The sequence below is a fragment of the Alosa alosa genome, chromosome 12 (assembly GCF_017589495.1).
Source record: "Alosa alosa isolate M-15738 ecotype Scorff River chromosome 12, AALO_Geno_1.1, whole genome shotgun sequence".
Lineage (NCBI taxonomy): Eukaryota > Metazoa > Chordata > Actinopteri > Clupeiformes > Clupeidae > Alosa > Alosa alosa.
Genome location: NC_063200.1, coordinates 26,748,007 through 26,775,204, shown reverse-complemented (window position 1 = coordinate 26,775,204; position 27,198 = coordinate 26,748,007). Strand labels below are relative to the sequence as shown.

General features: G+C 41.1%; 3 protein-coding genes across 3 annotated transcripts; 1 reads left to right on the top strand and 2 right to left on the bottom strand.

The window, feature by feature from the left end:
- Nucleotides 1-8,953: 8,953 nt before the first annotated feature.
- Nucleotides 8,954-11,790, bottom strand: LOC125304946 (insulin gene enhancer protein isl-2a-like). Its single transcript, XM_048259491.1, has 6 exons — nt 11,691-11,790; nt 11,214-11,403; nt 10,581-10,828; nt 10,152-10,426; nt 9,884-10,009; nt 8,954-9,786 (listed from the first exon to the last, which is right to left on the bottom strand). Exons 1-6 carry the CDS (start codon nt 11,722-11,724, stop codon nt 9,682-9,684), a joined length of 978 nt encoding a protein of 325 aa, XP_048115448.1. The 5' UTR covers nt 11,725-11,790; the 3' UTR covers nt 8,954-9,681.
- A 3,257-nt stretch (nt 11,791-15,047) lies between these two features.
- golph3b (golgi phosphoprotein 3b) lies at nt 15,048-21,392 on the top strand. Its single transcript, XM_048259541.1, has 4 exons — nt 15,048-15,451; nt 16,359-16,490; nt 17,232-17,346; nt 18,965-21,392. The coding sequence occupies exons 1-4, from the start codon at nt 15,245-15,247 to the stop codon at nt 19,387-19,389; spliced, it is 879 nt and encodes a 292-aa protein (XP_048115498.1). The 5' UTR covers nt 15,048-15,244; the 3' UTR covers nt 19,390-21,392.
- A 188-nt stretch (nt 21,393-21,580) lies between these two features.
- On the bottom strand, nt 21,581-22,290 carry pmaip1 (phorbol-12-myristate-13-acetate-induced protein 1). The gene is made up of 2 exons (XM_048258255.1): nt 22,278-22,290; nt 21,581-22,169 (listed from the first exon to the last, which is right to left on the bottom strand). The coding sequence occupies exons 1-2, from the start codon at nt 22,288-22,290 to the stop codon at nt 22,048-22,050; spliced, it is 135 nt and encodes a 44-aa protein (XP_048114212.1). The 3' UTR covers nt 21,581-22,047.
- Between the last annotated feature and the right edge of the window lie 4,908 nt (nt 22,291-27,198).

The window sequence follows — 27,198 nt, the reverse complement described above, 5'->3', positions numbered from 1 at the left end:
CAAAATCATTTCAGAATCATGACAAAACAATGTTTATTTAAATATGTCATCATAACACTAGTGGTAGGAATGTGTTTATTGTGATTTTAAAACAAAAGCATTAAAACATACTGACACCTCATCCTTTTTCACAGCACTGTAAAAACACAGAATTTTTACATTTTGAAAAGTGATAACCTCTCTGATTTTATCTATTATTGTGATCATCCTCTGCAAGGTCAAACTAGTGGGCAGGCAAGCACCTCTAGCTAAAAGTAGAGAGCATTCCAAAGACATGCTTGATGGCCACATAGAGATTACATCAGTGTTATAGTTTGTCCCTTTCGAGTTCACGTCATTGTTATCACACGCTCTCTTGCGAGGCGAGGCAACAGGACGTGACTTCCGACCATTGTGCCGTTGAAGAGAAGAGGCTGAAAAACGTGCTGTCGATTGGATAAGACTTTCGCCAGGCCTTCTCAACTGATTTCCACATCTGTCACTGTACTGTAGTGGCTGTGCCTTATATAGCCTCCCTGTGCTAAGTGTGTGTGCGTAGTTGATCCTGTTCAACAAAAGAGTGCACCCTTCATCCATAATAGGGCAATGTTTCGAGACAGCAGCTTACACACAGCGGCTCTGCAAGCAGAAGTGTGTTTGCAAGTCAAGTTCAAATGAAACAGACAAGAGAGGCTGGTTCTCTTCACTGTACAGACAACTTATTCCCTCCTTTCCTACTCTCCAGATCACTATGGGGGGATTATCATCATCTATTATACAAGAAAGAGGAGGATATTGCTTTTGAAAAATAAAAAAATAAAAGGCTGTCTTGAGTAGATGTATGAGGTGGTTTAACTCTCTTATGAGTTGCTGTCACTTCGACAAACATTTGCACTCAGTGAGCTTGTTCAAATGTTGGAATCAATTATGAGATTTTTATTGTTTTCGCCGTTCTCTACAGCCAGCTTTATGTTGGATGGGTCCTATGTGAGCTGGTGGGAGTTTTCAGTTAGTTTGAGGGTTTCCTCTGCTGCCCCCATGTCTCCCAGTGGGAAAGGAGTGTGTGTGTGTGGGGGGGGGGGGGCTGTTTAGGGGGGCATGGGGTTCTGATACTGGGCTGTGGTGGATGGGGTCGGGGTGTTGGGGGTCACCCGCAGAACTCCAGAGGCAGGAAATGGTTCCAATATGGTGCAGAGTGTGGCCCTTTGAAACACCCCCCCCAGGAGTGATTTAGCGTTCCTGCTAGGCCTGGAAGTTGGGTTCAATGAGCAGAAATGTCAGAAAAAATGACTAAAGTGAAAGATGTAAACACTGCGAGAGAGAATATTAGTGACTGAAACAATTCAATTCCACTCATGGTGTTCATACAATTGTCCATCTGTGACTGTAGACCCCAATGGACTGTGAAGCTGACTGTTATTATGAATGCATTTTAATTACTTTGTTGATCCCTGGCACTGTTCCTCCATATCAAATGTCTGGGTTTTGAATTTCCTGTTATAACCAGATAACTCTCTAACTCTCTATTATAAATATGGAATTATACAATTTAGTTCTGTTTAGAGAAGGCTTAGAGACAGAAGAATGGTGACTTGACACAAATATTCACTCCAGCAATGCATAAAAAAACCTTTTTCCTTCGGCTGGGTGGAGAACAAAAAAAGTCAGTGCAAGATGTGCGCTGTGTATCTTGTCCTCTTGGATTGTGTGCAAATATGTTACCAAAATGGTCAAGGAGGCCGGGGCTGCTGCGCTGTGCTGGGGCCGTGACGCTCTGCGCAGAGATGGAGTGTTTACACTGAGCATATTTCAGTACCTTGAGGGGATGAACTCCCAGAGGGCCTCGGTGGGATGCTGCCTCTGCCTTTGTACTTTCCCTCCTCCTGAGCTCCTCCAAGACCCACTGCCTTTGAGGCCGAGGTCATCAGACTTTAAAATCAGACTCAGCTTTAAATATGGGATTGTTGATAACTCGAGTTTCAGCGGTACATTATGCTCTGAACAGATGGTGTTATTAGGGGCTTCCTATACCTTAAACTGGCATATGAGGAAACAAATTTTTGTTCAGCTCAATGCATTAGCTGTATTTCAACTTAATTGGATCTTGTTGTAATCCCATTGGTTTACATGTTTTCATTCTGAGCCCATTTGAGTATTTGAGCATTCTGAGTATTTATTACCACACCAGAGTGGGAAATCCTCCACAAAGGAAGTAGCCATAAACATGATCATCGGTGGATTTTTCTCTATATTCCCCATGATGACTGTTTCATTCTTAAATCCTTATTGGAAATCATCTCCAATATCAACACTGTTATCCCCATCACCATAAACATGTTTCCCATAAATAAACTTCCCTAAACAAAATTAGCTGGACTCTGGGATTTGAGGGTATTTTAATCCAGCTATGGAATCCATGCCTTCTCTTTCTCAGATGGCCAGTGCAGCTATCTTGTTACTCTGTCGGTTTGAGGAGGTCAAAGGGCGAACTGCTGTGCCGCTCAGGGGAACTGGGGGCCATTTGTGGGGATATATGTCGCTACTTGTTCAGTCTTATCCAACAAATTGGATGTCTGGTGACAGTCCCACCCCAACTCTCTGTCTCTCTCTCACTCTCCCCCTCATGCCTGGCTCTCATTACTCTCTCCATCTCCTTCTCCCCATCTTTCAAACTCCCCTTCTTGTTCCCACTGTCAGCCTCCCTTTCCCAGGCTAAAGCACAGTCCTCCCAACAGGGTTCCCTTTACTTGCTGAACTGATATGATTAATTTCGCCCACAGAGTTGGAACTCAGAAGCTTGCTTTTTACAAGTGTTGTTAAACATTAAAATGGCAAAATCTTGTGTGCGGGGTGGGAGGGAGGGGTTCCGGGCTCCTGGAACGCAACATAACCTTCACCAACACACATTTTAACTTTAAACAGGATTTGGCACTGGTATTTCTTACTAAGAAGTACAAGGTAGGTAGTTTCTTCTTGGCGCTGGGATGGTTTCCTCTTTTGTTAGTGTCATCACTGCCATCCAGTGGACTGATTGAGTTATTACAAAGAGACAAGCAGAGGTTGAGAATCTGGTATACCATGCAAAGTCTATATAGACTAGCCTCGTTGACACCAGACATCAGTTGAGAGTGGGTCTGGCAAAGGTTCATTGACTTACGACATCCAGCAGGGGCGTAACTAGAAGTGAAATTAAACTTAAATTGGTGCATTAAACTCTTACCAAATCATTTCAGAAGTGCAGCAATCTTGTCAACGAAGGTTTTAAATGCAGTTGTCTACTGAGTTCCAAAGAAATACACGGCCATGCCGGATTAGCGATTGCATTTGCGTGCCCATGTTTTAGGGACATTGGAAATGGTATATGATAGATATGAATGGATTCCTTTGTATATGAAAATGATCGGGTCCATTTTTAAAGAAAAAGGTAGAACAATACTGTAAGCAGTGGGAAATGTCTGAGTAGAATCTGAGCACATAAAAGCATCACCATGTAATTTGTCCAGGAACTATATTCCTGAAGGAAATCTATATCTATACATCTATACATTGCCCCATATTGTATGGAGGTTTATTATTCAGATTTAAATGGAAATGTAAGAGGCACATTAAGGATGAGTGAGACCACCACCTCTTATTCTTAAAACTAAATACAGACAAAATGGTAATTGTATATATATACTGCACTGTAGTTAATCATGAACACATAGATTTTTATCTTATCTCTTGTCATCCTTCAATCATTCAATATCATTTTTTCTTTGCATGTCATGCATCACCACCTGTAGCTGTAGACCTTAATAAACTCCCAGTATGCATATTAACACTCCAATTATTTGGCCCTGATTTCAATTGCGATCTGTTTCTTCTCTGCTATTCGCACAAGCCTTTATCCTCTTTTGTCTCATTTCAGGTCTCTTCACCCGCTCAAGCACCGGGGGCCCTTTGTAGAAGATAGAGAATAGGACTGTTGTGCTTCCCCTTGGGCCATGACTGATAGCCCAGGTTCACCACAAATGATCCCCCCACACCGGTCGCTCTGCAGGGTTGGAGGGTTTTACGCAAAGACGAGAATGGCTAATTGCAAACTGAGAGGCTGCTCATATCGAGAGAGTCTTAAAAACTGAAAAAGGTATGTGGTGTGTTTCAGAAAGATGGATGCACACAAGCAAAATGAGGGGTATGATTATTGTCCATCACAATGAGAGCATTGTCTGATGCAGTTTATTCACTGAAGTATACTTTGATGCATGAATTGAAAAACACTTTGAAGGCTTTGAACACTAGATCATGCTGGTGAGGTCCTCAACATTGAACAGGTTATGAGGATGGACCCATCTACACTGAAGTGATACTGTGAATTTGAAATAAAACAAATGGTTAGTTCAAGCTGTATCAGAACTGGTGGCCATAAGCAATACATTTCATAATTTGATTAAAGGAGCCTACTCCACTCACTGAATACATAAAGGGCAGAAAAAAACATTGCAAAATCACCAAAACTTTGCTCCAATATCAGTATACAGCATGGACACTGTATACATGTCTGTTGTTAATGATGAAAATGCTCTTGGCACCCTTTGCACCTTTGCATCCTTCTCTGGCAATACCTCATCTTCTATTTAAAGATGCAATTTATACAATGTGGTTTCGGTTTTGCAAAAGATTATTAATATTTGTGCATTAACAGGGAATTGAATTACAGCCTCCTCTTGTCCATGCTCCTGTGCATGTGCTGATTGCCTGGGACTGGTTATGGCTTATGGGCTGTGTGCGAACACCGCAAAGAAACACTTAACAATCTGAGGACTGTGTGGACCAACTCCCTTAGTTTGACCAAAAGTGTATGGGATTAAAATTGTGGACTACACCTTCAATCATCTGCTACAAATGATCCTCCTTTACTCTACTATTCTATTTTTAGAGAGGAATACCAACATGGAAAACCATTTCCTGACTGGTACCACACTAAATACTATTCAAAATTGTCAAAGGTAGTATTTTCAACACTTCTCAGAAAGTATTCAGTCAAGTCTGCATCAACACCAATCCACATTTACATTTATTCATTGACCAGACACTTTTATCCAAAGCAACTTACAGCAAGAGAATATTCAAGCAATTTCCACTGAATCCATTACGTTTTAAAGTAAGAATGTTGAACGAAACCATGGGCACCCAAACCATGATGGCTGGAATCAGATTTAAGACATTCTGATACAGCTTTAGCTATCAACTTGACATGTCCTCCTCTTTATCAATAAGGAATTGTGGACCTATTGTTACATGTTCGTCTGTGTGTTAGTGACTTAATGTATGATTCTACTGTATCTTGCAGTATGCTAACACAACTGTTAACCACAACATATCAGTATAACAACACATCAGTCAGTGCACAGTTTTTACATGTTTAGTACAAGCTGTCTATTTAAATTATGTTGAAATAGACAGACAGAAGCTGTTGAAAAGCAGTTCATCATCAACACGTGTTACTTGTAAACAGACCGTTTAATCAACTACTCTTCCAATCAAAAGCACGACTAATTACCCTAAAGCCTTCTCACATTTCTCCCACTTCGCAGACAAAAACCCACAAAACACCAGAGTAGGGGCACGAGATGAAAGCCCCGGGGAGCAAAAAGCACATGTTTGATATATTAATTAATGCCTTTATAGAGATGATGAAATGTTCTGTTGAAGTGCAGGACCTCATTCGCTATTTGATCTGGAGCACAAAAGCTGAATACAGGGGGCCTGAAGGAGCCTGTTCTACTCGCTTTAGCATCTTCAGACATGGGCATAAGATCTCTCTGTTTAATGTATGCAGATGAGGGGGTCTGAATGGATGAATAATTTTAACTGAAGTGAGTGTCCAGAGCATAGATAAAAACATCATCTACGTAACAGTGTAACATCTCACATGGGGAAGAGTGGATTGTGCTTTGGAAATATGCAATGCATGGATGCATACACTCTTTCTCACTCACACACAACAGACACAAAATAAGTAGAAAGGCAATGGTTGTTATTGTTTGTTATAACTTGGTTAGTAGTACACAGAAACTTGCTCAACAAAAGTAACACAATGTTTGTTGATTAATAACTGCACACACACATGACCTGGTTCAACAAAAGTAACAAATATAATCAGTTTATGTTATAAAACATAATATGTGAATGAAATGGTTGTTTTAAAATCATATTGAGTCTTTGATACAAATTTACTTTTCATGGATGATACATTACCAACAATACCAAGGATTACAGATAATAATCAAAGACGGACAGAGGTTTTGTCACAATAATAATCTATCGAGAGACTGTCTGATGGTCATGGATTTTTCAGGCTTTGTTTGGGTTAGCTGGTCTATAGCTACATTTAATGCAACGGCCTAACTGCAGGTATGACGAAGCATAAGGTTAAGTTGGTCCGGTAATTTGTTGTTTTGCGCTCTGTATTTGAATTCTTCTATTTTATGTACTTTATTTATTTACTATTGCCCTTTTATGCTTTTATGTACTAGCCTATCACACTTTTCTTTAGGTAAAGCACATCGAATTAACCCTGTGTATGAAATGTGCTTTATAAATAAACTTGCCTTGCCTTACATTTACCGGTAATCTCTATCGTCATTCACATAAATGGAGCTTATCAACCTCAAAGTTTGTTTGTTCAACTTTGAAAAAAAAAAGTGATTTATCGACAGGTTCCAATCACAAATCTTTTGAAAGAAGTGGGTGGGATGGATAGGTGTCTTTCTCTCAATATCTTAGATCCTTGTTAGCTCATGATAAGTCTGAGTAAACTTGTCAGCAGCAGTGGTGTCTGAAGTGGTAACTCGACACACCGTCTCCTGATAACAACAGCATCTGTTTTGTTTGCAGTGCCCTCATTCATGCTTTTGTGCAGCATGAGTCCAACAAGTTGAAGTCAGGTGAGCAGCCTTTGTTCCGGGCTTCAGAATGTGGGACACTCTTTTGAAAGACGTCAATGCCCTTTCTGCAAATAAGCTGTCAAACGTATCAATAACAGTTACTGCAGGTAATCGGATTGTTGAGTGGCAAAGATCTGACCTCTAGTAGTCGGAGCTTGCTTATCATTAGTTTACATTTGGCAATCTGAGTGAGAGAGACAAAGAGAGCTGTGTTTTCAGTGTCGGGGTGTATCACGGCAGTGTTTATCATGCATCTTTAAAAGTGAGTCATTTTATATCAGTTCATGTACAAACAGTACTAATGGACAATGCTGGCTTAATCTGTTCAAATTACCAGCCAATGGATCCAGTAAAGCTATCGCATTAGCTTGTTCTTTGTTCATTTCTATAGCTATGGTGAAACCTACAGTACCTCTGTAGATACCCTCAGTAGAGCATTGGCAAGAAGCTGGAGTTTACAGTATCACTGCAATTCACCCACAACATGTCATCACCTATAGCCATAATGGGAAGGGTGAACTATAGAAGTGAAATAATTATCCCATACCAGGAACAGGCTGTGCCGCTACAATGTATGTGTAAAAGCAAGTATCAGTTGCAAGAAAGACAAGGCTCAAAAATTGCCATCTATTAAAAACACTTGCGACTACTTGACTTGGGGGCGGGGGTCAAATGTGCATGGCGGGTGAAATCAGATCCTGCCATTGTATGCACAAATTCACAAACACTTGGAGTGATACAATAATGTCTAATAATACTGTTTTTCTGACTTGGTTGTGCAACATCTGCATGTGCTTTCTGGATATGCCTTTATATAACCAGAGTTCTATGTTATCGTGTAATGCATTCAGAGCAGCCTAAAGAGAGGGGTAGGGGCCACAATGAGTGTGTGCAGGGATAGAAGGTTGCATGGGGTGAGTAAATGAGCAAAAAAATGACTTATCTAGTTAAAAAGTGTCATAGTATAGTCTAGAGTGCAATTGTTTTGGTTTGAATATTGTTTACATGATCACATAGGACAGAAAATGATACGGGCCTTGTATACAATGTGTTCTAGTTAACAATAGTTTGTTGTTAAGCACTACCCTGTTCAACTTAAAAAGAGCACAGGAGAGGCAGGGTGCGAAGGCTGGGCGTAATTTCTCAGAAATAATGACCAATCTGCTTTTCCATGGTATATTTCACATAATACTGTATAGTAAGCGATGGCGCAAGAGAGGATTATTGTGTAGTCAAGTCTTCCTGGGAATTCCCTGTTTCTTGACTGAACTGAAATCATCTCACCTCTGCACTCAATTTCTCTATTTAAATATTTAGAATACCATTTTCCAGTTTGTAACAAGTGATTATTTTGCAGTGAGTGATACAACTGTTGACTAACAATTTATGTCTTGATAATGGAGGAACATTTTGAGCAACATTTTTTCAATATTGTGTGTGTGCGTGTGAGGGGTGGGGTATATCATGATTACGGCCTTGACTTGACTACTGAATAAGTATGGGTAAAGACAGAGTGAAAATAATATTGTATTTTACATGGTACCATTTATAAGTACAACCCTGTTGATTCTGTTTTAACATAAACCAATAGATATATTGTAATCCATCTGATGAAATCCATATGATTTATTTGTATGTCTCTCTTTCTTCCTTCCCTTCTTTTTAATAAACAAGATACTTTATTTAATGTTCTAAGACACAGAAGTCAAACAATTTTGAGAACCTCTATCGGAGATTAGACATCTTAAAGCTGTACATCTACATGACAAACATAACATATATGATCATGAGTGATTAGAAGTGTACAGCTGGTGCGATATCAGAATAGCCAGGTCTCCATCGCATGACATGAGGAGGGGTCTGTAGTGTGTCTGTCCACACGTTAACGATAGCCTTAGTCTGTGGGGACCTCTGACTTGGCTTTAACCTCTGTACAGATATGATCTTGGTTGCTGAATTTAAGACCTTTGTTTCCTAAATTCAAGTTCCATATTTAATGAATGTTCTTTTGTCCAATAAAGCAGCTTTTGGGGCAGTCAATCCTATTCCAAATTACAGAAATGCATGCCTGAATGACTTTCGTGGCTATTTAATTAATTGAATTCATCTAATTCAAAAGGATGTTAAACTGAACTGTAGTGAACTGGGATTAGTGTATTTTGTTCACTTAATGGTCTACCCCATGAAGAGACCAAGAAGAGTGCTGTACATTATTATATAAGTTACAATAGTTATTTAACATATAAATATTTGCCTTACAAATATGCTATCACAATGAAAAGTACAAGAATAAATACTGAAGTACACATTTTAAATAAATATCCATCTATAAAAGCTTCTGAAAACCATGGGGCAAACCTGTCATGAACACACACCAAACAGAAAAGTGAATATACTCTTCCCTGTGCTTAAAATACATACACTTATTTTCTATATATTATCTAATAAAATGATGATGCTAGGCCAATACTGACATCAGTTCACAAAAACAGTTACACCAAAAAGTTAATAATACAAAAAAATACATCTGAAAGAGATTAACTGGATACCTGGTCACAAGAGTTGTTTAGTGCCATGACGGATACAAATAACATTAGGCTATTTGTATTATTTTTTGAATCCACTGCCATGAGGTGGTGAGATACCATTGTTTGTTCCAGATTTTTCTTCTGAGAAGAGAGACTTTTGCTAAGCTTGAAGCAAAAATTGCTGCTTTTTTTTCTTTTCCTGTTAAAGTCAGAAATATTGATAGTGCAAGGAGACGGTAGGTTTAATGGATTCCACTGGAGACTGGACTGGAAACCAAACTGCTGCAGGGTGTCTCCAACAGCTGAGAGGACAATGACTTGGAATCTGCCTCCCCTGATGAAGATGTCTGACAAACACATACAGCAGAGAAATCACTGTTAACTTTTCACTATTTTCTCCCTCATAATAAGCAGGAGTGTGGTGATGTCTCATCTAAAACTCACCACCAACCAATCATCACAAACAGTGTGTAGTGTCAGCTCATTCATAATTTTCCAGGATTGCTGAAACCTCAGGAAGTCCATTGGACTGTCAGGACAAATTGTCTCCAATGCCTTTTCTGTTTTGTCCTTGACAGAGACAATACCACAGATTAAAACAGAGGCAGTAGATCTAGCTATTCAATTCACCAAAAACTCTACAGCTTATATCCATCTCAAAGATGTATGTATTTAAACATAATTTTAAGACTATGTTTGTCAAAGGTCTCACCTTTTGGGTGGTCTGTATCGGAGTTATGTGTGGGTGTGTGCTTCGTTTCTTGTCTTTGCACCTCTTGTTCTGGAACCAAACACGGATTACCCTGGAACTCAGGCCCGTCATCTCCACTAACTGCTCCTTCACCAGGGCGTCTGGCCGGGGATTAGCGCTGTAGCAAGTCTGTAGCATGTGCAGCTGTTTCTTGCTGAGGACGGTCCTGACCCGTGTGGTCCTCTGCAGCGGTGTTGGGGTGCGCTTAAGTGACCCCACGTCCAGATGGGACAATTCTGATAAGAAAAATAAATAAATGTGTGATTCAAGGCTCACCTATATCTTCCTGTCAAAGATAGGCCTATAACAACCTGTCCCTCTTGGCTGAGGATAACAAACGATTTTATGGGGAATATATATATATATATATATATGTGTTTTCAAATCTACCCTTAACATTTGAAATGTTTTCTGGGGAATGCCCGTTGCGCTCTTCGGTTGGCGTTTCGAACACATCATGATCTGCCGTGCACAACAGGTGTCCATCCCGCATGTGAAACTCGTCTCCGGGGAGCAAGTGATAGTTGCAACTTTCACACCGAAAACAGTCAAAGTGATAGATCTTCTTGCAAGTCCTCATCACCAAGTCGTCTTTGCTGAACACTTTTTTACATTTTCCGCAATTAATTCCGTATAACCTGAGTACAGAAATATCATATTTATTTTGAGAGACCTGTAACATTGTCACATCTATTTGAGAAACGTGTTTTGCTTTGAGGGAGTGCTACATACAAATAAGAAAATAGTCTGTAGCTGTAGGTATACGTAGGCTATTATAAGCAATGTATCTTTACTGCAACAAGTGTCCAGTGTGTTGCCAAGGTGCCAAATTACGCACATCCCTAAAAAACATTGTTGGGCACACAGACAACTTGTAATCTTAACTCAAAAATGTACTCAAGAATTATTTGTTGAACCCATGAAAAATGTCTGTGGCCTAGACATTTTAGCAGTAGCCAGATTAATTCATCCATGTCATTCCATCACAAAGTATAGCAAAAAAGAAAGCAAGCCTATACACACCTGTAGTAGTCTTCTTTACAGAGAGTTCTGCCATCCTTTACAAAGCAGGTACCTGCACCGTCTAAAGACTTCTTACACTCAGCGCACTTTAAACATGCCGTATGCCACTCCATATCCGGGAATACCCGCAAGAAGAAACGATCAAGAATTTGATGTCCACATCCGGCACATGAGGAAATTATTGCACTTTCTACAAAATGAATAGCAAAGGAACACAAATGATCAAAGTCCTGTGCTGCTGTTAAATGGCTGTTAGTCCCCAATTTGTGCCATTGCCAACATGTGCCTATTACTTCAAAGCAGTGTTATAACCCTATCAATAAAAGAGCAAGAAAACATAGCAAAATCTGTTTTTTGTTGTTTTTTTTCCCACTTCATTTTGCACACAAATAGTCAACATGAAATAACACCGTTAAATCCAAAGATATGTTTCTTTGTTTGTAGAACAAAAGACTGGGATTTTATCATTTTACTCACCCCAATTTAATGTTGTTTTCTGAGGATATTCCATACTGTTAACTCGGATTTAGTAAACCGTAACTTATATATCTCGTTCACGCAGAATGAGAGGCTGTACACCCGGCATGCGTCACGCTGGCACAGAGCGTGTGTTTTCATTTGTGCTGCTGCCCATTTGCAGTGTGGAAACGCCAATTAAGTGGTACCGTCACTGCAGTTGGGAGAGCACTGGGGCGTGAGAATGTCACTGCTCTATCTATCTCATTGCTCAGGTGATTAAACATCTTTGAGTTAAACATCTTTTGAGTTTTACTTACGTAGTCTGCAACAGTAGCCTACTTTTCTATTGTACTTGTATGTTTGTTGTTTGACATATTAGTTAGTCTCTCTCTCTCTCTCTCTCTCTCTCTCACTCTCACTCACCCCACTCTGCTACCTCTGTCTACAGGTGCATGCACATACTTACTTACTTGCATACAAAGAGAGAGAGAGAGAGAGAGAGAGAGAGAGAGAGAGAGGCATTTATACATTATATTCAAACAACAAACATGGTAAACACAAGACACAAATATAAGAGACTTAACTCTTAAATTTACTCTGAATAGAAATCTGTGCTGATTGTGCCTGCTCCTGATAAGAGTTTACCACACATGTGAGTATGTGTGTGGCAAACATGGTGCAAGGCTAGATGAGGCAATGAGGTTAATAAGTTACTGCTCCTTAACTTTACCACCATGTGTGGTCAGGGCATACAATCTTCTGGTGTGGTAAGCCTAGGTTTATCACTGAAACATGCAGGCTAACCCATTTTAATTCAGTGGAGGGTTTTGTTATGCTAACCTAACCAATAGTCTATTTTATTTTTACATTTTATTATGTAGGCCTAAATAAAATGTAAAAAGGCTATTTTATTATTACATTTTAAATTGTGTTGTTTGTTTTTATCACTAGGTGAAGCTTGAGGATAACTTGGGGAAATTGGGAAATATGATGAACCATATACTTACAAAAATAGCTGCCATTTTTCAGGGTTTTGTCGTTTTTGAGGAGTCCTTGCTCTTGATACAGACATGCAGTGTTTTGTACATGAAACTGCATTGTACTGCATTGCACAGAGGAACTGCAGTGCTTTGTCCCACAACTTATTTATTAAGTTATCTTTTGTAAGGATCCCTTGATTAATCAAGGTAAAATTATAGCCTAAGCCTTTGGTAGTGCAATGCTGCAGGCTTAGATCACCTATCATCAGATATAGCTGCTAACTTGCAGTCTATGTTTTACAAGGATACAAGGATACAAGGAAGTTTATTGTCACATGCATATAGTTACTGGAAGTAAGAAATGCAGTGAAATTATGTCTGGTGTCAGCCTATTTGCGGCTCAAGGGGCTAACCCAACTGCCAGGGTCTTGGTGTGTGTGTTGGGGGGATGACAGGGGAGATGGGATAGTGTGCTGTGTATGTGGGGAGAGGGCAGTGTGCAATATGTGTGTTGGAGAAGCTTCCCATGAGACAATGTGCTGTGTATTGGGGGCAGGGACTTACTATTGCAAGCAGAGTACTGTATGTAATGTATGTGAGTGATGACAGTGAAGATGTGTGTGGGCGGGAGGGGAGTGGAGCAGTGACTGTGTGTGTGTGTGTGTGTAGTGTGTAGGTGGGTAGGTGGGGGCAGTGTGCTGTAAGCATGTAGAGGATGTGTGTTGGAGAAGATCCTGAAGACAATGTGCTGTGTATGTGGGGGCAGTGTGCAGCAAGTATGTAGAGGAGGCTTACTGTAGCAAGCAGTGTGCTGTATGTATGTGAAGTGATGACAGTGATGATGTAAGTGTGTGTGTTGGGGGGTCAGGGACTTACTATTGCAAGCAGAGTACTGTATGTAATGTATGTGAGTGATGACAGTGAAGATGTGTGTGTGAAGGAGTGGAGCAGTGACTGTGTGTGTGTGTGTGTGTGTAGTGTGTGTGTGTGGGTAGGTGGGGGCAGTGTGTGTGTTGGAGAAGATCCTGAAGACAATGTGCTGTGTATGTGGGGGGCAGTGTGCAGCAAGTATGTAGAGGAGTGCTGTATGTGTGTGAAGTGATGACAGTGATGATGTAAGTGTGTGTGTTGGGGATGGGGGTGGGGTGGGGGGGGGGGGCAGAAAAAGGCTAGGCAATCAAGGACATGGGTAGATGGAGGAGAAATCAAAAATAATAAATAAAAAGTGTGCAAAAGTTGGAGAAAGTCAGATATGTGTGTGTGTGTGTGTGTGTGTGTTGTGGCCGCTGTGTGTGTGTGTGTGTGTGTGTGTGTGAGTGTGTGTGTGTGTGTTTTGACGCGGTGATGAAATAAGAAAAATAAATAAAAAGGTCTGTAGCATAGGGAGAGGGATGTAAAAAGTGCTAAAAAGTCTTGTAGGTGTGTGTGGTGTGTGTGTGTGTGGGGTGGGGGTCATGAGTGCTGAGGAGTGAATGAGTGCAAAGTCAGTATAGTGTGAGTTCAGAGTTGGGAAATGTTTGAGAGTGCTGAGGAGTGAATGTGTGCAAAGTCAGTATAGTGTGAGTTCAGAGTTCGGATGGCCTGGGGATAAAAAAACTTCTCCTGAGTCTCTCAGTTCTGGCTTTGTGACTACATAGGCGCCTTCTTGATTTCAGCGGTAGGAATAATCCATTGTTAGGATGAGAAGAGTCCTTCAGAATCTTTTGGGCTCTTAGGAGTACTCTTCTGGAATAGATATCTTGTAGAGCAGGGAGTTGAGTTCTTATAGTAATGCTTCAGCTGAGCGCATCTACTCTCTGCAGAGTACTACAATCTCTAACTGTGGAGTTCCCATACCAGGTGATGATGCTACCAGTTAGAACACTCTCAACCGCTGAAGTGTAGAAGGCCTTCATGATGGATGTAGAAACTTTGAATTTCCTTAGCTGACGAAGGAAGTAGAGTCGTTGTCTGGACTTCTTCAGAACATATTGAGTGTTAACAGTCCATGTTAAGTCTTCAGTAATGTGGACACCAAGGTATTTAAAACTTGTGACTTTTAGTGTAATCTTCTGCAGTTGCACTAATTGTAAATGTCTGAGTCTAATCTATATAATATATTAAATAATGACATAACGTTCAAAGTAATGTAGCCTATGTTTGAAACAAAATATGGATCTCAATTCAGTTGACATTCAATAAAACGAAATGTTTCTGTAATATAAAGTAGGCTAGTCTAGGCCTATATGTATGAGAGCTGTAGCGCTTAGGATATAGGCCTATGCCTATTATTCACGTTCGAATTACAATGAAGTATTTGAAGACACAAAATACTTTGTAGCATGAATTCTTCACTTTATTGCACACTGACAGTCACTCATCACAGCTTGGCATCTGGGATACCATCTCTGTCGTCATCATTCTCCGCCATATTGTTAGGGGAAATCGAGGAGGAAAGTGCCTGGGAGGCAACAGCTCTCGAATGCCTGACTATCCACGTCAACAAGGACGTTTTCGATGTCTTAGCTTTCTAATTCATAGGCATATCTATGCACATGCTATTCTAAAGGTGATTTAGTGGTTGTAGTCGCTGTTGTGGCCTATCCATAGATCATGACTTCCTTAACACAGAGAAGCTCAGGCCTTGTGCAAAGACGGACCGAGGCCTCGCGAAATGCAGCTGCCGATAAGGAGCGAGGAATTGGGGAAGACGACGAGTCTCGTCGTGAAGAGGAAGAGGAAGATGACAATGGAGATTCAAAAGAAACTCGTCTTACATTGATGGAAGAAGTTTTGCTTTTGGGATTGAAAGACCGAGAGGTTTGATAACGTTTTACTATGACAAGGATACTATACTAGCTAGCTGTGCTAACTGTTTGCCTGCTAATCGGTTTAGTGGAATCTTCTTGGGGCACTGCGGCGGCTATCCTTATTGCCAACGTTAGCTGGCTAGGGAACGAAGCAAAGTGAACGTGGCGCTGGTGGTGGATAAACTATGTAACTGGTTGATCTTGGTTTGCAAACTAAATGTAGCAACGTCCCCTTTTTCCATGTAGCCTAACTTTACCGGTTAAATCAGTAACGTTACATTCTTAAGCCAGCTAAAGTGAGCTGTTGCTATTAGTCTAGCAGCTATTGATTTAGCTAGCCAGTCAACTAACGTTAGCCATGTAGCAAACGAAAACTTGAAGTCTCCTAGTTACAAATGTAACCAGCTAACAAAACACATTGTTCTGGGCTCGCAAAATATGCATAGGGTTATAGCCATTAAATTACATTTTTGAAATGGAGCTGATGTCAGTGGGTTTGATGTAAGATACTGGGGGATGAGTTAACGTTAAACCTCACAACTTAACGTTAAAGCCTCTCACCCGACCTTTCTTGTCCTGCCCAAGTGACCAGCTTACTACATGGCCATGTCATTCGATCCAAAGCTCCATGACTGCAAATACAAAGAGATTGAGTGCCTTTTGAGAGCATCACTGCATTTTCAAAGAGATTATTACGTCCTTGCTTGCTCATTATTTAGATTTTACTCCGAACATGGGTGGGCAGGTCTTGGGAGTTCGCTGTAAACATCTCTCATTGCCTCAAAAGCATGTGACACTATTCTGTCAATTTAATCCTTTGCTGCCGATTTTTTCCATGATTTACAGTGCTGTAATAAAGATAACTGTTTACTTTTACTGCAACTCGGGTATGTGGGTGTTGACTTTCTTGACTGCAGGGCTACACATCATTCTGGAATGACTGCATTTCCTCCGGACTTCGTGGCTGCATGCTCATAGAGCTGGCTCTGAGAGGACGGTTACATCTGGAGCCATGTGGCATTAGGAGGAAAAGCCTGCTGGCAAGAAAGGTGTGTGTGGATACGTGTGAGAAAGAATAAAGTAATGCAAGCATGAAAGTTGGGCCCTAGCTTAAGGCCTATCCATCTACACTCTCTGGCAACCAGATGTTTCAACTACAGCTGTCTTAAGATCTTGAAAGTGGGGGTGGGGTTTGGGGTGTGTGGCCAGGGGTGGAGGAGTTGTCAGAAGAATGTTCTGAGCTGTGAACCCAGTGAAGTATCACAAGGTGTTGCTAGACAAATTTTTATGGTGTTATATGCAATCAAGGAGCTACCTTTTTCATTGAAGCCGTGCCATTTGTTCTGTTACATTAATTGGCTTTTGTTTGTTGTGCACATATCAGTTATGTATCAGTATGCTAAAGTTTAATTATGAGTGACAAATTCTAAATGTTTTTAATGTATATAGCCATTAAGGTTTATTTGCAAAATTGTCTCACTGCGCTGCAGTTTGAAATCTTCTGTTACCATAATTTGATCTATTTTGAAGATCTGTCTCACAACAAATTCCTTGTTCAACCCTCATACCTGTCACAAATCATATTAATGGTTGAGTTGTCTTATTTTCTGTTTACAAGATATGTGTAAACACGTGGAACATTGTTTAAATGTTTGATATTGAATGTGAGACGTGCTTAGGGAGTGCAGAAATGCAAAGACAGACCTTTGACAGACAGAAAGACAGCATGTTCTATCTTTTTTGTGTGTTGGGTAGCAAACCATAACAGCTCCCCTTATAACTCTTGCCAGGTCATCTTTAAGTCCGATGCACCAACGGGGGATATGTTACTGGACGAGGCTCTGAAGCACATCAAAGAGACCCAGCCTCCTGAGACAGTCCAGAGTTGGATTGAGCTGCTGAGCGGTGAGTAACAGGGAAGCTACACCAGGCGCGGAACTGAAGCGTCTCACTAAGGGTGTAGTTTGCATGGCAAACAAATATTCAAATGATTGTAGAACTTTTGGGGGGACTGTTTTTAAACCTGTAAAGCCCATCAGGAGATGGCAGACATTCAAATGTAAGCACTTGGCAGTTTCAAAGTAGCCTGGAAACCAGACTCTCTGACTTCGCAGAGAGTCTGGCCTAGATCCATAGGTGTTCGTTTATTTCCGGGTGGGAGTGCACAGTTTGAGGTTTAAAATCATTGGAGTTCCTTTGAACCAATCACTAACAACCGGCGTTTCGTCATACACAGAAGTTTCTCTGCAGCACGCCCATAACAAGCATGGGTGCATCTTATCAGCAAACAATCACACGTTTCATCTGCGTAACTCTCGCCAAAATGCATCATATAGTGTTTTGTGAATGTACCCAAGTCAAACTTTCATATAAATGCATAGAGAATGCGTCCAAAGCGCCACTTTTAAGCTTGTATGTTTGTCGCTTATTTGGTGAAATGACCTTTTTAATGGGATTCCTATAGGGCTTCTACTTTTTTGATACAATCACGTCAAAATCGCTATTTTTAAAATACTATGAAGGCTCGACACAACATGAAACTTTGATCGAAGTATCATCAGTGTCTCTACACATGAACTCGAGCATTGAGAACATTGTTGTTGTACACAGAGTTTACTAAAAGAGAGGTTTAGAACAACTCACTTGTTTTTGTGCTCGCTGCCATCTTGCCATCTTGCAAGGGTGAGTGGTCCAAAATCTTTTCTTTTTAGTAAACTATGTGTACCGCGAACAATATTCTTAATGCTCGAGTTCATATATAGACACACTGATGATGCTTTGATCAAAGTTTCAAGTTATGTCGAGCACTTTTAAAATGTTTGAAAAAAAATTTTGACTACTGACCATGTAGCCTACTAAACTACAGTTTGACTCAGGCACGTTTGTAGCCTATTTCAAGTGACAAAATCTATGACTAAAGTTTAGCTGATGATATAACATCCTACTCCACTGTGACTTCGTTCATGACACTCCTGTTAATAGGCTAAACTATTATTTACATTTGCTCAAAGATTTCATAAGTATAAGTCCTTTTAAGCTCCCCTCGTTGATGTATTCCAAGCGATCTGCTTCAGGGGGAGGCGGGGGCGTAGCTAAACACCATGCCTGGAGTGCGTAATGTCGGCTCTCAGGGGCGCCCTCTGTTAAGCTGGTTGGTCGGCTGCCTAACTGCCGGAAACGAGCGGCGTGAATCAACCTATTCCAGGCGGAGTGCTGTAGGGAGAAGAAATCGACCCGAAGAATGCGTGGCAAAAGGCGAAACCAGGCTAGTTTCAAAGCGGAACAAAGTAAGATATAACCTAGACATGCAATCGGTCAGGTGGTCTGTAGCACATGGTCATCATGTGTGCAAAGTGAGATAGTGGCAAGGTCATTTACCATCAAAAACATAGTCAACGATATACAGAATTATTCTAAGTGTTGTAGAGTTAGAGTTTTCTTAGTTTTGGGCACACTGATGTATGCTTGGCTGTTTGAGGTTTATCTGGCAAAATTGTCTCACCTGTCACCTTATGTCTTACAGGTGAGACGTGGAATCCATTAAAGCTGCACTTTCAGCTGCGGAACGTGCGTGAGCGTCTGGCTAAGAACCTTGTGGAGAAGGGCGTGCTCACCACCGAGAAGCAGAACTTCCTGCTGTTCGACATGACCACACACCCGCTCACCAACAGCACCATCAAGCAACGCCTGGTGCGCAAGGTGCAGGAGTCTGTGCTGGACCGGTGGGTGAACGAGCCGCAGCGCATGGACAGACGGATGCTAGCGCTCATCTTCCTAGCCCACTCGTCTGACGTGCTGGAGAACGCCTTCGCGCCCCTCCTGGATGAGCAGTACGACCTGGCCATGAAGAGGGTGCGCCTGCTGCTGGACCTTGACCCCGAAGTCGAAGCCGCCAAGTCGGGGGCCAACGAGCTGCTTTGGGCCGTCGTGGCCGCCTTCACCAAATGAATTGTGGGAAGATAGGTGGTATAGAGGAAAATGGTGGACATTTGTTTTTTAGCTCGATCATGAAGGCAGACTTGGAGACACAGAAGGCTGTTGGCCCTGGAGCTCAGTTCTGTAGCTACCATATTTGGACTCTTGTTGTAAAGATGCTTAGAACGGTAATTAAGATAATAATAATAATTATGATGACACTGATGATCAGGGGGAAGGCTTTTTTTCTTTTTCTTGTTTCTGACCTTTTTTTTTTGGGGCCGCAAAACAAATACAGTTCACTGTGAGGTTCTGTGTAATTTGAGCGCTGGTGTGGTTCCACCTGATCTCCTGTTAACACCTGAGGGAGACGTAGAATCTTCCTTCAGTGTGTGCAATATCTAGTCTCACTCTTCATCAGGAAGGAAAAACAACATGAGAAAAAGAACAGAACTGAAGCCTGCTATAAGTACACTTAAAGCCTAAATTTCTGTCATGTGTGTGTGAACTTAAGGACTAAAAGAAAATGCCTTCAGGCTATTGGCCAGGGTGATTAGTGTCCCCTACTCTCTAATTTCGCTAATAAATACTAACGTCTGCCACTCATTGGACTCATCTGACTGAAACTCACTTTTAACCAGTCGGATCGGAGATGGGGGGCGGTCTTGTACGGTATGGATATCAAAAGAAGGGAAACGAGTATCTGTAGAAAGTCTGGCAGCCGGTTTCTGTATGTCTTTGCTCTTGATATCAATGTTGATCAGCCACAGGTTTGTGCATAGTATCACAGTTTAATGTGAAAGACATTCCCCTTGACAGGCCCCATGGATTGGATTGGGCTTGAGCATAGGTCTGTTTAGTGGTTGTAGGTAGACAGTAACTCCCCCTATGTGAGCAATGTGAACTACAATAGTAGGATGACCGTTTTGCATAAAAACATTAGGATGGGCAGGTTTGTCACGCGTTGTGTTCAAACATGGGTATCGGTGATGATACGATAGGAATGTTTGCGTGTAGGGTATTTGTATGCAAAGGTTTAAAATGTAGCTTGAACTACGTAATCTCATAGTATATTCCCCTCAGATTTGCCCTATTCATACTTTTTCCAATGCCGGTTAACAGGTTTTTAGGGTTTGTGACGTAAGATCCAAATCTTGAAAAAGACTTTTGCTGTTTATTGTCATACGCCTGAAAGAAGTCAGCTTAAAGCCCTTACCAAACTTTAAGCCCAGTCTACCTATCAATTTTATTGTTTGTCTTGGCCATGTTGTCTGCTGGTAAGGACAAACAATCCTCTGACCTCAGTCTCTCATAGAGATTGGTCCATGCCCCCCTGTGATCTCCCTGGATCCTTCCTCAGCTTGCTTTCAGATACTTCCACTCATTTGTTAAGCAAGTGGAGCTTGCCTTTTTTTCGGGGATAAATAGCAAAATGGCTCTCCTTACAATAAGCAAACTAACTGGGGGGTGCTGGGATGTGTTCGGGATAGGTACAAGTTCCGCTGTTATGCCCCAGCACAGCTAGCAGAGACACTCACCCTCGCACACTAATACTTCATGAGGCCTCGCTAAACAAACAAGGACACCACGGCTAACTCGTTTGCTGGAACGTGACGCTTTTTTTTTTTAATTTTGGTATTGTTAATAATTTCACCACCTGTTTCTCTTTTTGTCATGTAAAGTCATTTGTATTTCTACTTTTCAAAGCTTTTATTACATTATTTCCCTTGTAAATTTGTTTTTAATTAAGTGTCTCTTCCTCTTTTTGTTTTTCCTGTTTCTTTTGGCTTTGGACATCTTTTCTGGCTAATCGGTTCCCTCTTCAGTGGTTGTGTTCAGTGGGCGAGTAGACAAAGTTTGGGGGGGGGCACTTCTTATTTTCTTTGGGGTGAGCAGGGGTCAAACCTGTAGACGTACTGTTGTTCAAACACGTCATAAATGTAAATGTATTTCAGAGACTTCATGAAAGGGATCCTGATTTGTACACTTGCTTTTTACCACATAATAAAAGAAGATCTTTTAAGTGCCTGAAATAATGTTATGGTAGTCTTCCCCTGTTTACCTGCCTATTTAGTGCCTTTCACGTGGTTGAAGATCATGTCTAGACTACTAACCTACTGGTAAATGAGAAAGATAACGTGCTAAATCAATATGGTAATAAAATGTTTATCACATTCAAGACCAAGTTGGACCAGGATGGACCATACATCACAATGGGACTGAATTAGCAGATCATTGTTTGTTTATTTACAGAAAGTACAAATGCATTTCTAACACAGAAAAGCACGTGATACAAATGAATTAGGCTTTCAACCATAAATTGTTATTTACAAGTCTTAAATATTCACATTTGTCGCAGTAAAGTCAACAGTCAACACCATTGATAGGTCCACTTATCTCAGAGTTCAGCTTCAAAGCTCCCCAAGCTTGCTGTTGGTTTCAAGCGAACAGGCTGCTTGGTAGGACAGCGGATGCATAAGGTTTCCCGCGAAGAGCCAGATGCATTTTCGAAAATGATCCTTTGGGTTAGGTTTGGTATGCTTTCACTGCAGTTGTCCCACCACAGAACCGGCTAACTTACTCCGTCCAGGGCACGACCGTCTATCTCTGAACGGGCCAGCAGCGAGAGGACATGCCGTTGCATGTACCTAGCAGTCACGTCAGTTGCACTTCCATCGATGCCATTCAATCTCACTTGATTTTGGCTGCCTGTTGGTAATTCCTTATGAGTATATCCAAAAGCTTGTACTTCCAGTCAAGAAGATCACCTATCTTTCGCAGCTGATGGGCACACTCAATGATAGCAGTTTCCTCTGAAAAGATAAGGCAAAATCATGTTATTTAACAACTTGGGTCGAAGTTAACAGCAGATTTTAGAGTTGAAAGAAACTTGTCAGGGTTCTGTCAAGGAAAAGTGTTACCTTTGCTTGACATCGTTGAAAGTGTTGTTCGGTGTTTGTTCCTTAGAAGTAAAACTGCGAGTGGTTTGGTTCCTTTGTTGTGAATATTGAGTAACATTCAGTGTTGTAGCTTCGCAGGGAGGAAGAGAATAAGCTATAGTTAGAAGTCCACCCAGTTAAATAGCCGGTGTGACGTATAGAGGAATCCCCGCCACGTCACATCTGCCTGCGCTGACTTGTTTACGGGGACCATCTTGCCTTGGACATAGGGTAATTCGATTGATTAAACGTCCTCTTCAGGATCTGCACACTTACATAATCGAGCCGTAAAAGTGCTTGTGGACTGTAGTTTTGTGACGGTGAGGACGTTGAGAAATTGAAGCCATTTGGAATTCGAAGGCTGCCAAATCTCAAGAGGCATTTTTGGCCTATTGATAGCCAAAAATGGCCAGAAGTCAGGTCCCCTTAGGCTGGGCTATGTATTAGAAATCTGATCTATATGAATAAGCGAAGCCAAGCCAATAAATTAAGTTTTATGAAAAGAAAAAAACATTATTTCTCAAATCCACACATAGGCTATTCATATCCGAATGGTCCTATGGGTTTTATGTTTGCAATTAAGGGTTAACTGTTTTCATTGCTTGCAGTCACATGGTATTCTGTACTTTCCCATGTAGTGACATGTTCAGGCTTGTTGAGTTGCCTGGTTGAGTAGCTTCAGTGCAGAGTGAACAGCCTGCTGGTGACAGATGAAATTGCAGTAGGCCTAGCCTATGACACGCCTCCATTACCCCCACCAGTGTGTATGTTTTTGTAATAACAGAGGATCGTTTGTAACACTTTTTTTTATCATTTTATTATCTTATCTTTTGACACAGTGTATTTTACAACTTGATGTCCACACTGCACCTATGTCCTTCTGTGTTGTTTTTAAGCCAATCCACAATATGACAAATAGCCTAGCCTAGATCTATGTTTAATAGGTGTTGCCTAGTTTGTGTGGTTTTATTGTCAAAACAAAAAATTGTCAATATGTATTTGTCCTATGTATTTGTGGATAAATAAAATATGCCTAAAAGACAGAATAGTGGGGTTTTTGCATGCATTGCATATCTGTTGGTGTTGATATCTTTATCGGGCATATCTCAGGCCCTGAAAGATTCTCAGTCAAGAATAGTTTTATTTCAAATAAAAATTGTAAACTGAACCATTAACAGCTCTTTGCATACTGTAAAAAAATACTGAATTTGTTAGACTGCAGAGGTGTGTTAAGATTAAGAAGCATTGTAACTTTTTTTATGTAGGGTAATTAGTTCTTCAGAGAAGTCAAATAGGATGTCCAACTTCCTAAAGAACATCCTGATAACAACAACAGACTACTCTAGATAATAGGACATACAACTCTAGATAATGGACATGTGGCCGGTGTCCAAAGGTTATTAAACATCATCACATGCCCAATGTCTCTCTTGACTACCTACGCAATTAGACATGTTTGTGACACAACTCCTCCGTAATTGTATTTACTCTGTTTATCTCCGTAAAGAGTATATACTTATACTAAGACCAAGCCCAAGAGACTAAAAGGCTTCCTAGGTTGGTCCGCAATATGCAAAATTAAGGCTTTGCAGGACGCAAGGGCCAGAGCTGTAACAGGGAGAGGCCACCCCGGTCAATCTGCAATATGCTAAGCCCACTGAAGACATGAATTCAGACAGGACATTCGAAGTCAGGTTAGGGCAGAGAACTACCATGACCCACCAACCTGAGACCTACTGGTAGGGGGTGGAACAGGGTCTCTCTTGATGAGGGAGCTCTCACAGCAGATCATCCAATAGGATGGTATTGCTGAAAGCCAGAATCAGCCTCATCTGCTCCACCCAGGGGGTCAGGATTCGAAGGGTTAGCTTCAGCCACTTAGCATGGCATTTGGCCGCTGACATTTTTGAAAAGTCAAGTCAAGTCAAGTCATTTATTTATATAGCACATTTAAAAACAACAGGGGTTGAGCCAAAGTGCTGAACAAAGAAAAGGTTAGCCAAAAAGTCATAACAATAAGACCATACATCTACACAAAGGCCATACATCTACACAAACTAAGTGTGATTATTCGTAGCAAGACAGCATTAGTAGCAGCGACAAGAAAATAGATCAGATAAATAAAAATAAATAAGAAAATTAAAACAAGACCAAAAACATCATACTGTTTTAAAAGCAAGTGAGAAAAAATATGTCTTGAGATTGGATTTGAAGGAGGTAATTGTAGGGGATAATTTGATATGTAGAGGAAGGGTATTCCAGAGCTTTGGAGCAGCTACAGAAAAAGCTCAGTCGCTACAGGTTTTAAGGCGTGTACGTTGGACAGCAAGCAGTAGTTGGTCTTGTGACCTGAGTGACCTGGTAGTAGAGTGTGGGGGCAGAAGTTCAGAGATGTAAGGTGGGGCTAAACCTTTAAGGGCTTTAAAATCAAAAAGTAAAATTTTAAACTCAATCCTGAATTTGACCGGATCCCAGTGTAGCTGAGCTATAATTGGTGTTATGTGATCACTCTTTTTGGTGTTGGTGAGGAGCCTAGCAGCAGCGTTTTGTACCAGCTGGAGTTTATTTAGATTTGATTGTGACATGCCAATGTACAGAGAATTGCAGTAGTCTAAGTGGGAGGAGATGAAGGCATGGACAACGGTTTCAAGATCAGTTGCGGACAGAATGGAGAAAACATGGCGTTACATGGTTGCAACTTCCGGCACCAGTTTTTACATACTAATTGGTTGATGACAGCTCATGCACGAGTTCAGTGTTGGGCACGAGCGTCCTCGCGCGTCTGTGTTGGTTTGCATTTCTGGAAGACGACAAATAAAACAACTAACTACTTGGATTAAGCTACTGATACTTCACTTAAAGGAGAATTCCGGTGTGATATTGACCTAAAGTGTATTGAAACATGATACCGAGTGTGAGCGTATGTCTCATAGCCCATCTCGTCTTGTCCCCCTGCACTCCAAAATCTGGCTAGTTAGCCGATGCTACCAACAGCTTTTTTCAATAGTGGTGCTTGGCATCGGGCTAGCCATGCAAATAAATCACTGTTTTACACCCATTTACGAGGCTCAATGTATCTCCACACTTCATTGGTAGACTTCCGAGGGCCCTGACATTTAAAGCGAGACATTGAGAACTTTGAAAAAGCACTGGTAGTTTACTTACAAGGCGATTTAAACAGACAGTATCTTCCACGAGTTTAGCGTTTGCAGCCATCTTGAATTTAGTCACGATAAGTCAGCGACAAGTAAGAATGAACAGGTATGATAAAGGGATCAGATTCCAAAAATAATTCAGTGGAAATGCATGGTTCCCTGCTGCTGCTGGAAGAAACTGGAATCCATGCATTTCCACTGAATTATTTTTGGAATCTGATCCCTTATCATACCTGTTAATTCTTTTACCGCTGTTCGACTTATCGTGACTAAATTCAAGATGGCTGCAAACGCTAAACTTCTTTAAAAAAGATACTGTCAACATAAATCGTCTTGTAAGTAAACTACCAGTGCTTTTTCAAAGTTCTCAATGTCTCGCTTTTAAATGTCAGGGCCCTCGGAAGTCTACCAATGAAGTGTGGAGATACATTGAGCCTCGTAAATGGGTGTAAAACAGTGATTTATTTGCATGGTTAGCCCGATGCGAAGCACCACTATTGAAAAAGCTGTTGGTAGCATCGGCTAACTAGCCCATTTTGGAGTGCAGGGGACAAGCCGAGATGGGCTATGAGACATACGTTCACACTCGGTATCATGTTTCAATACACTTTAGGTCAATATCACACCGGAATTCTCCTTTAATGCCTACATGCTGTATGCAGGCTGTATTATACCGGACTTTGTGTTAAAAATAAAATAAAAAGTAATGTTGTCATATCAGGATATAATTTGCCTTATGTGTGGGTTGACAAGGTAACTGACTATACATTTTAGCAGATGGATAGCAATGACCTATATCCAAATAGCGTTGTGTATGAAAACTATTTTAAAACGCACAGACTGTAGTTCCTACCTGTAGTCCATGACAGCGCAACGTCTGGATCATGTAACCCATAGGTTCTCAAAGTGCGGCCCGGGGGCCAATGGCGGCCCGTGGAAACATTTCTGGCGGCCCGCGATAACATCTGACAACATCTGTGAAACTGTTAAAACTGTACAACTGTACTGCGTGATTTGAAAAGAATGAATCTCCGTTTAGTGGTTTTTCGTGGCCGTCAGGTTTTCCTGTGGTGCTTTGGTAGCTGGAATTGGCCCTGATTAAGGCCTACTGAGAGTTTGTACTTGAAATGGACTGCAACCAGAACTGTTATATCCCAAATTTGTCTGTTGAGGGTAGAGAACCGCAGGGATTGTGTGTGCATTGCATTTTAGCCAGGTTTAGCCTCAGTTATGAATTAAAATCTGTTTAATGCAATAAATATAAACTGTAGAGATGCAACCTGGTCATTAAAATGATTACAAATAGGATTTTTTTTTCCAGGTTTTTCTTTTTTTTTCTCCCCCCACCCCTTTGGCGGCCCTCAGTTCAATGTTGGGTTCCTGAATTGGCCCTCACCAATCACAACTTTGAGAACCCCTGATGTAACCTATGTCTCCCCAAGTGATTCAAAACGAAACAAATGTCAATGACTTATTTAGTTTGCTTTCTTGCAACATTGACATGCATTTGATTTAAATGGCCAGGCTGCCAGTCGAGGCAAAAGCCAAATATCCAATAACAGTTGCAGACTCTTGAAATGCCTGCTCGAACCACAATACCCGAGCGATGTGCGCTTCTATCGGTACATTTTTTGCATTGGCTTCATTTCGGCTCGATAGTGTTTTATGCCCCCAACATCGTCTTCCAGGCAGCGCTGCCACCGCTGACTTAAAGGCACCTAATCCTGAACCTAACCCCAACCCTAACC

Excerpts from the sequence above, each read along its gene's own strand:
- LOC125304946 (XM_048259491.1), bottom strand. The coding sequence starts at position 11,724 with ATGGAATATCCTCAGAAAACAACATTAAATTGGG. Across the intron at positions 11,404-11,690 it reads GAAAACAACATTAAATTGGG|AAAGTGCAATAATTTCCTCA; the intron begins GTGAGTAAAATG and ends TTCATTTTGTAG. Across the intron at positions 10,010-10,151 it reads CGATACAGACCACCCAAAAG|GACAAAACAGAAAAGGCATT; the intron begins GTGAGACCTTTG and ends GTCTCTGTCAAG.
- golph3b (XM_048259541.1), top strand. The coding sequence starts at position 15,245 with ATGACTTCCTTAACACAGAGAAGCTCAGGCCTTGTGCAAAGACGGACC. Across the intron at positions 16,491-17,231 it reads AAAGCCTGCTGGCAAGAAAG|GTCATCTTTAAGTCCGATGC; the intron begins GTGTGTGTGGAT and ends AACTCTTGCCAG. Across the intron at positions 17,347-18,964 it reads TTGGATTGAGCTGCTGAGCG|GTGAGACGTGGAATCCATTA; the intron begins GTGAGTAACAGG and ends TATGTCTTACAG.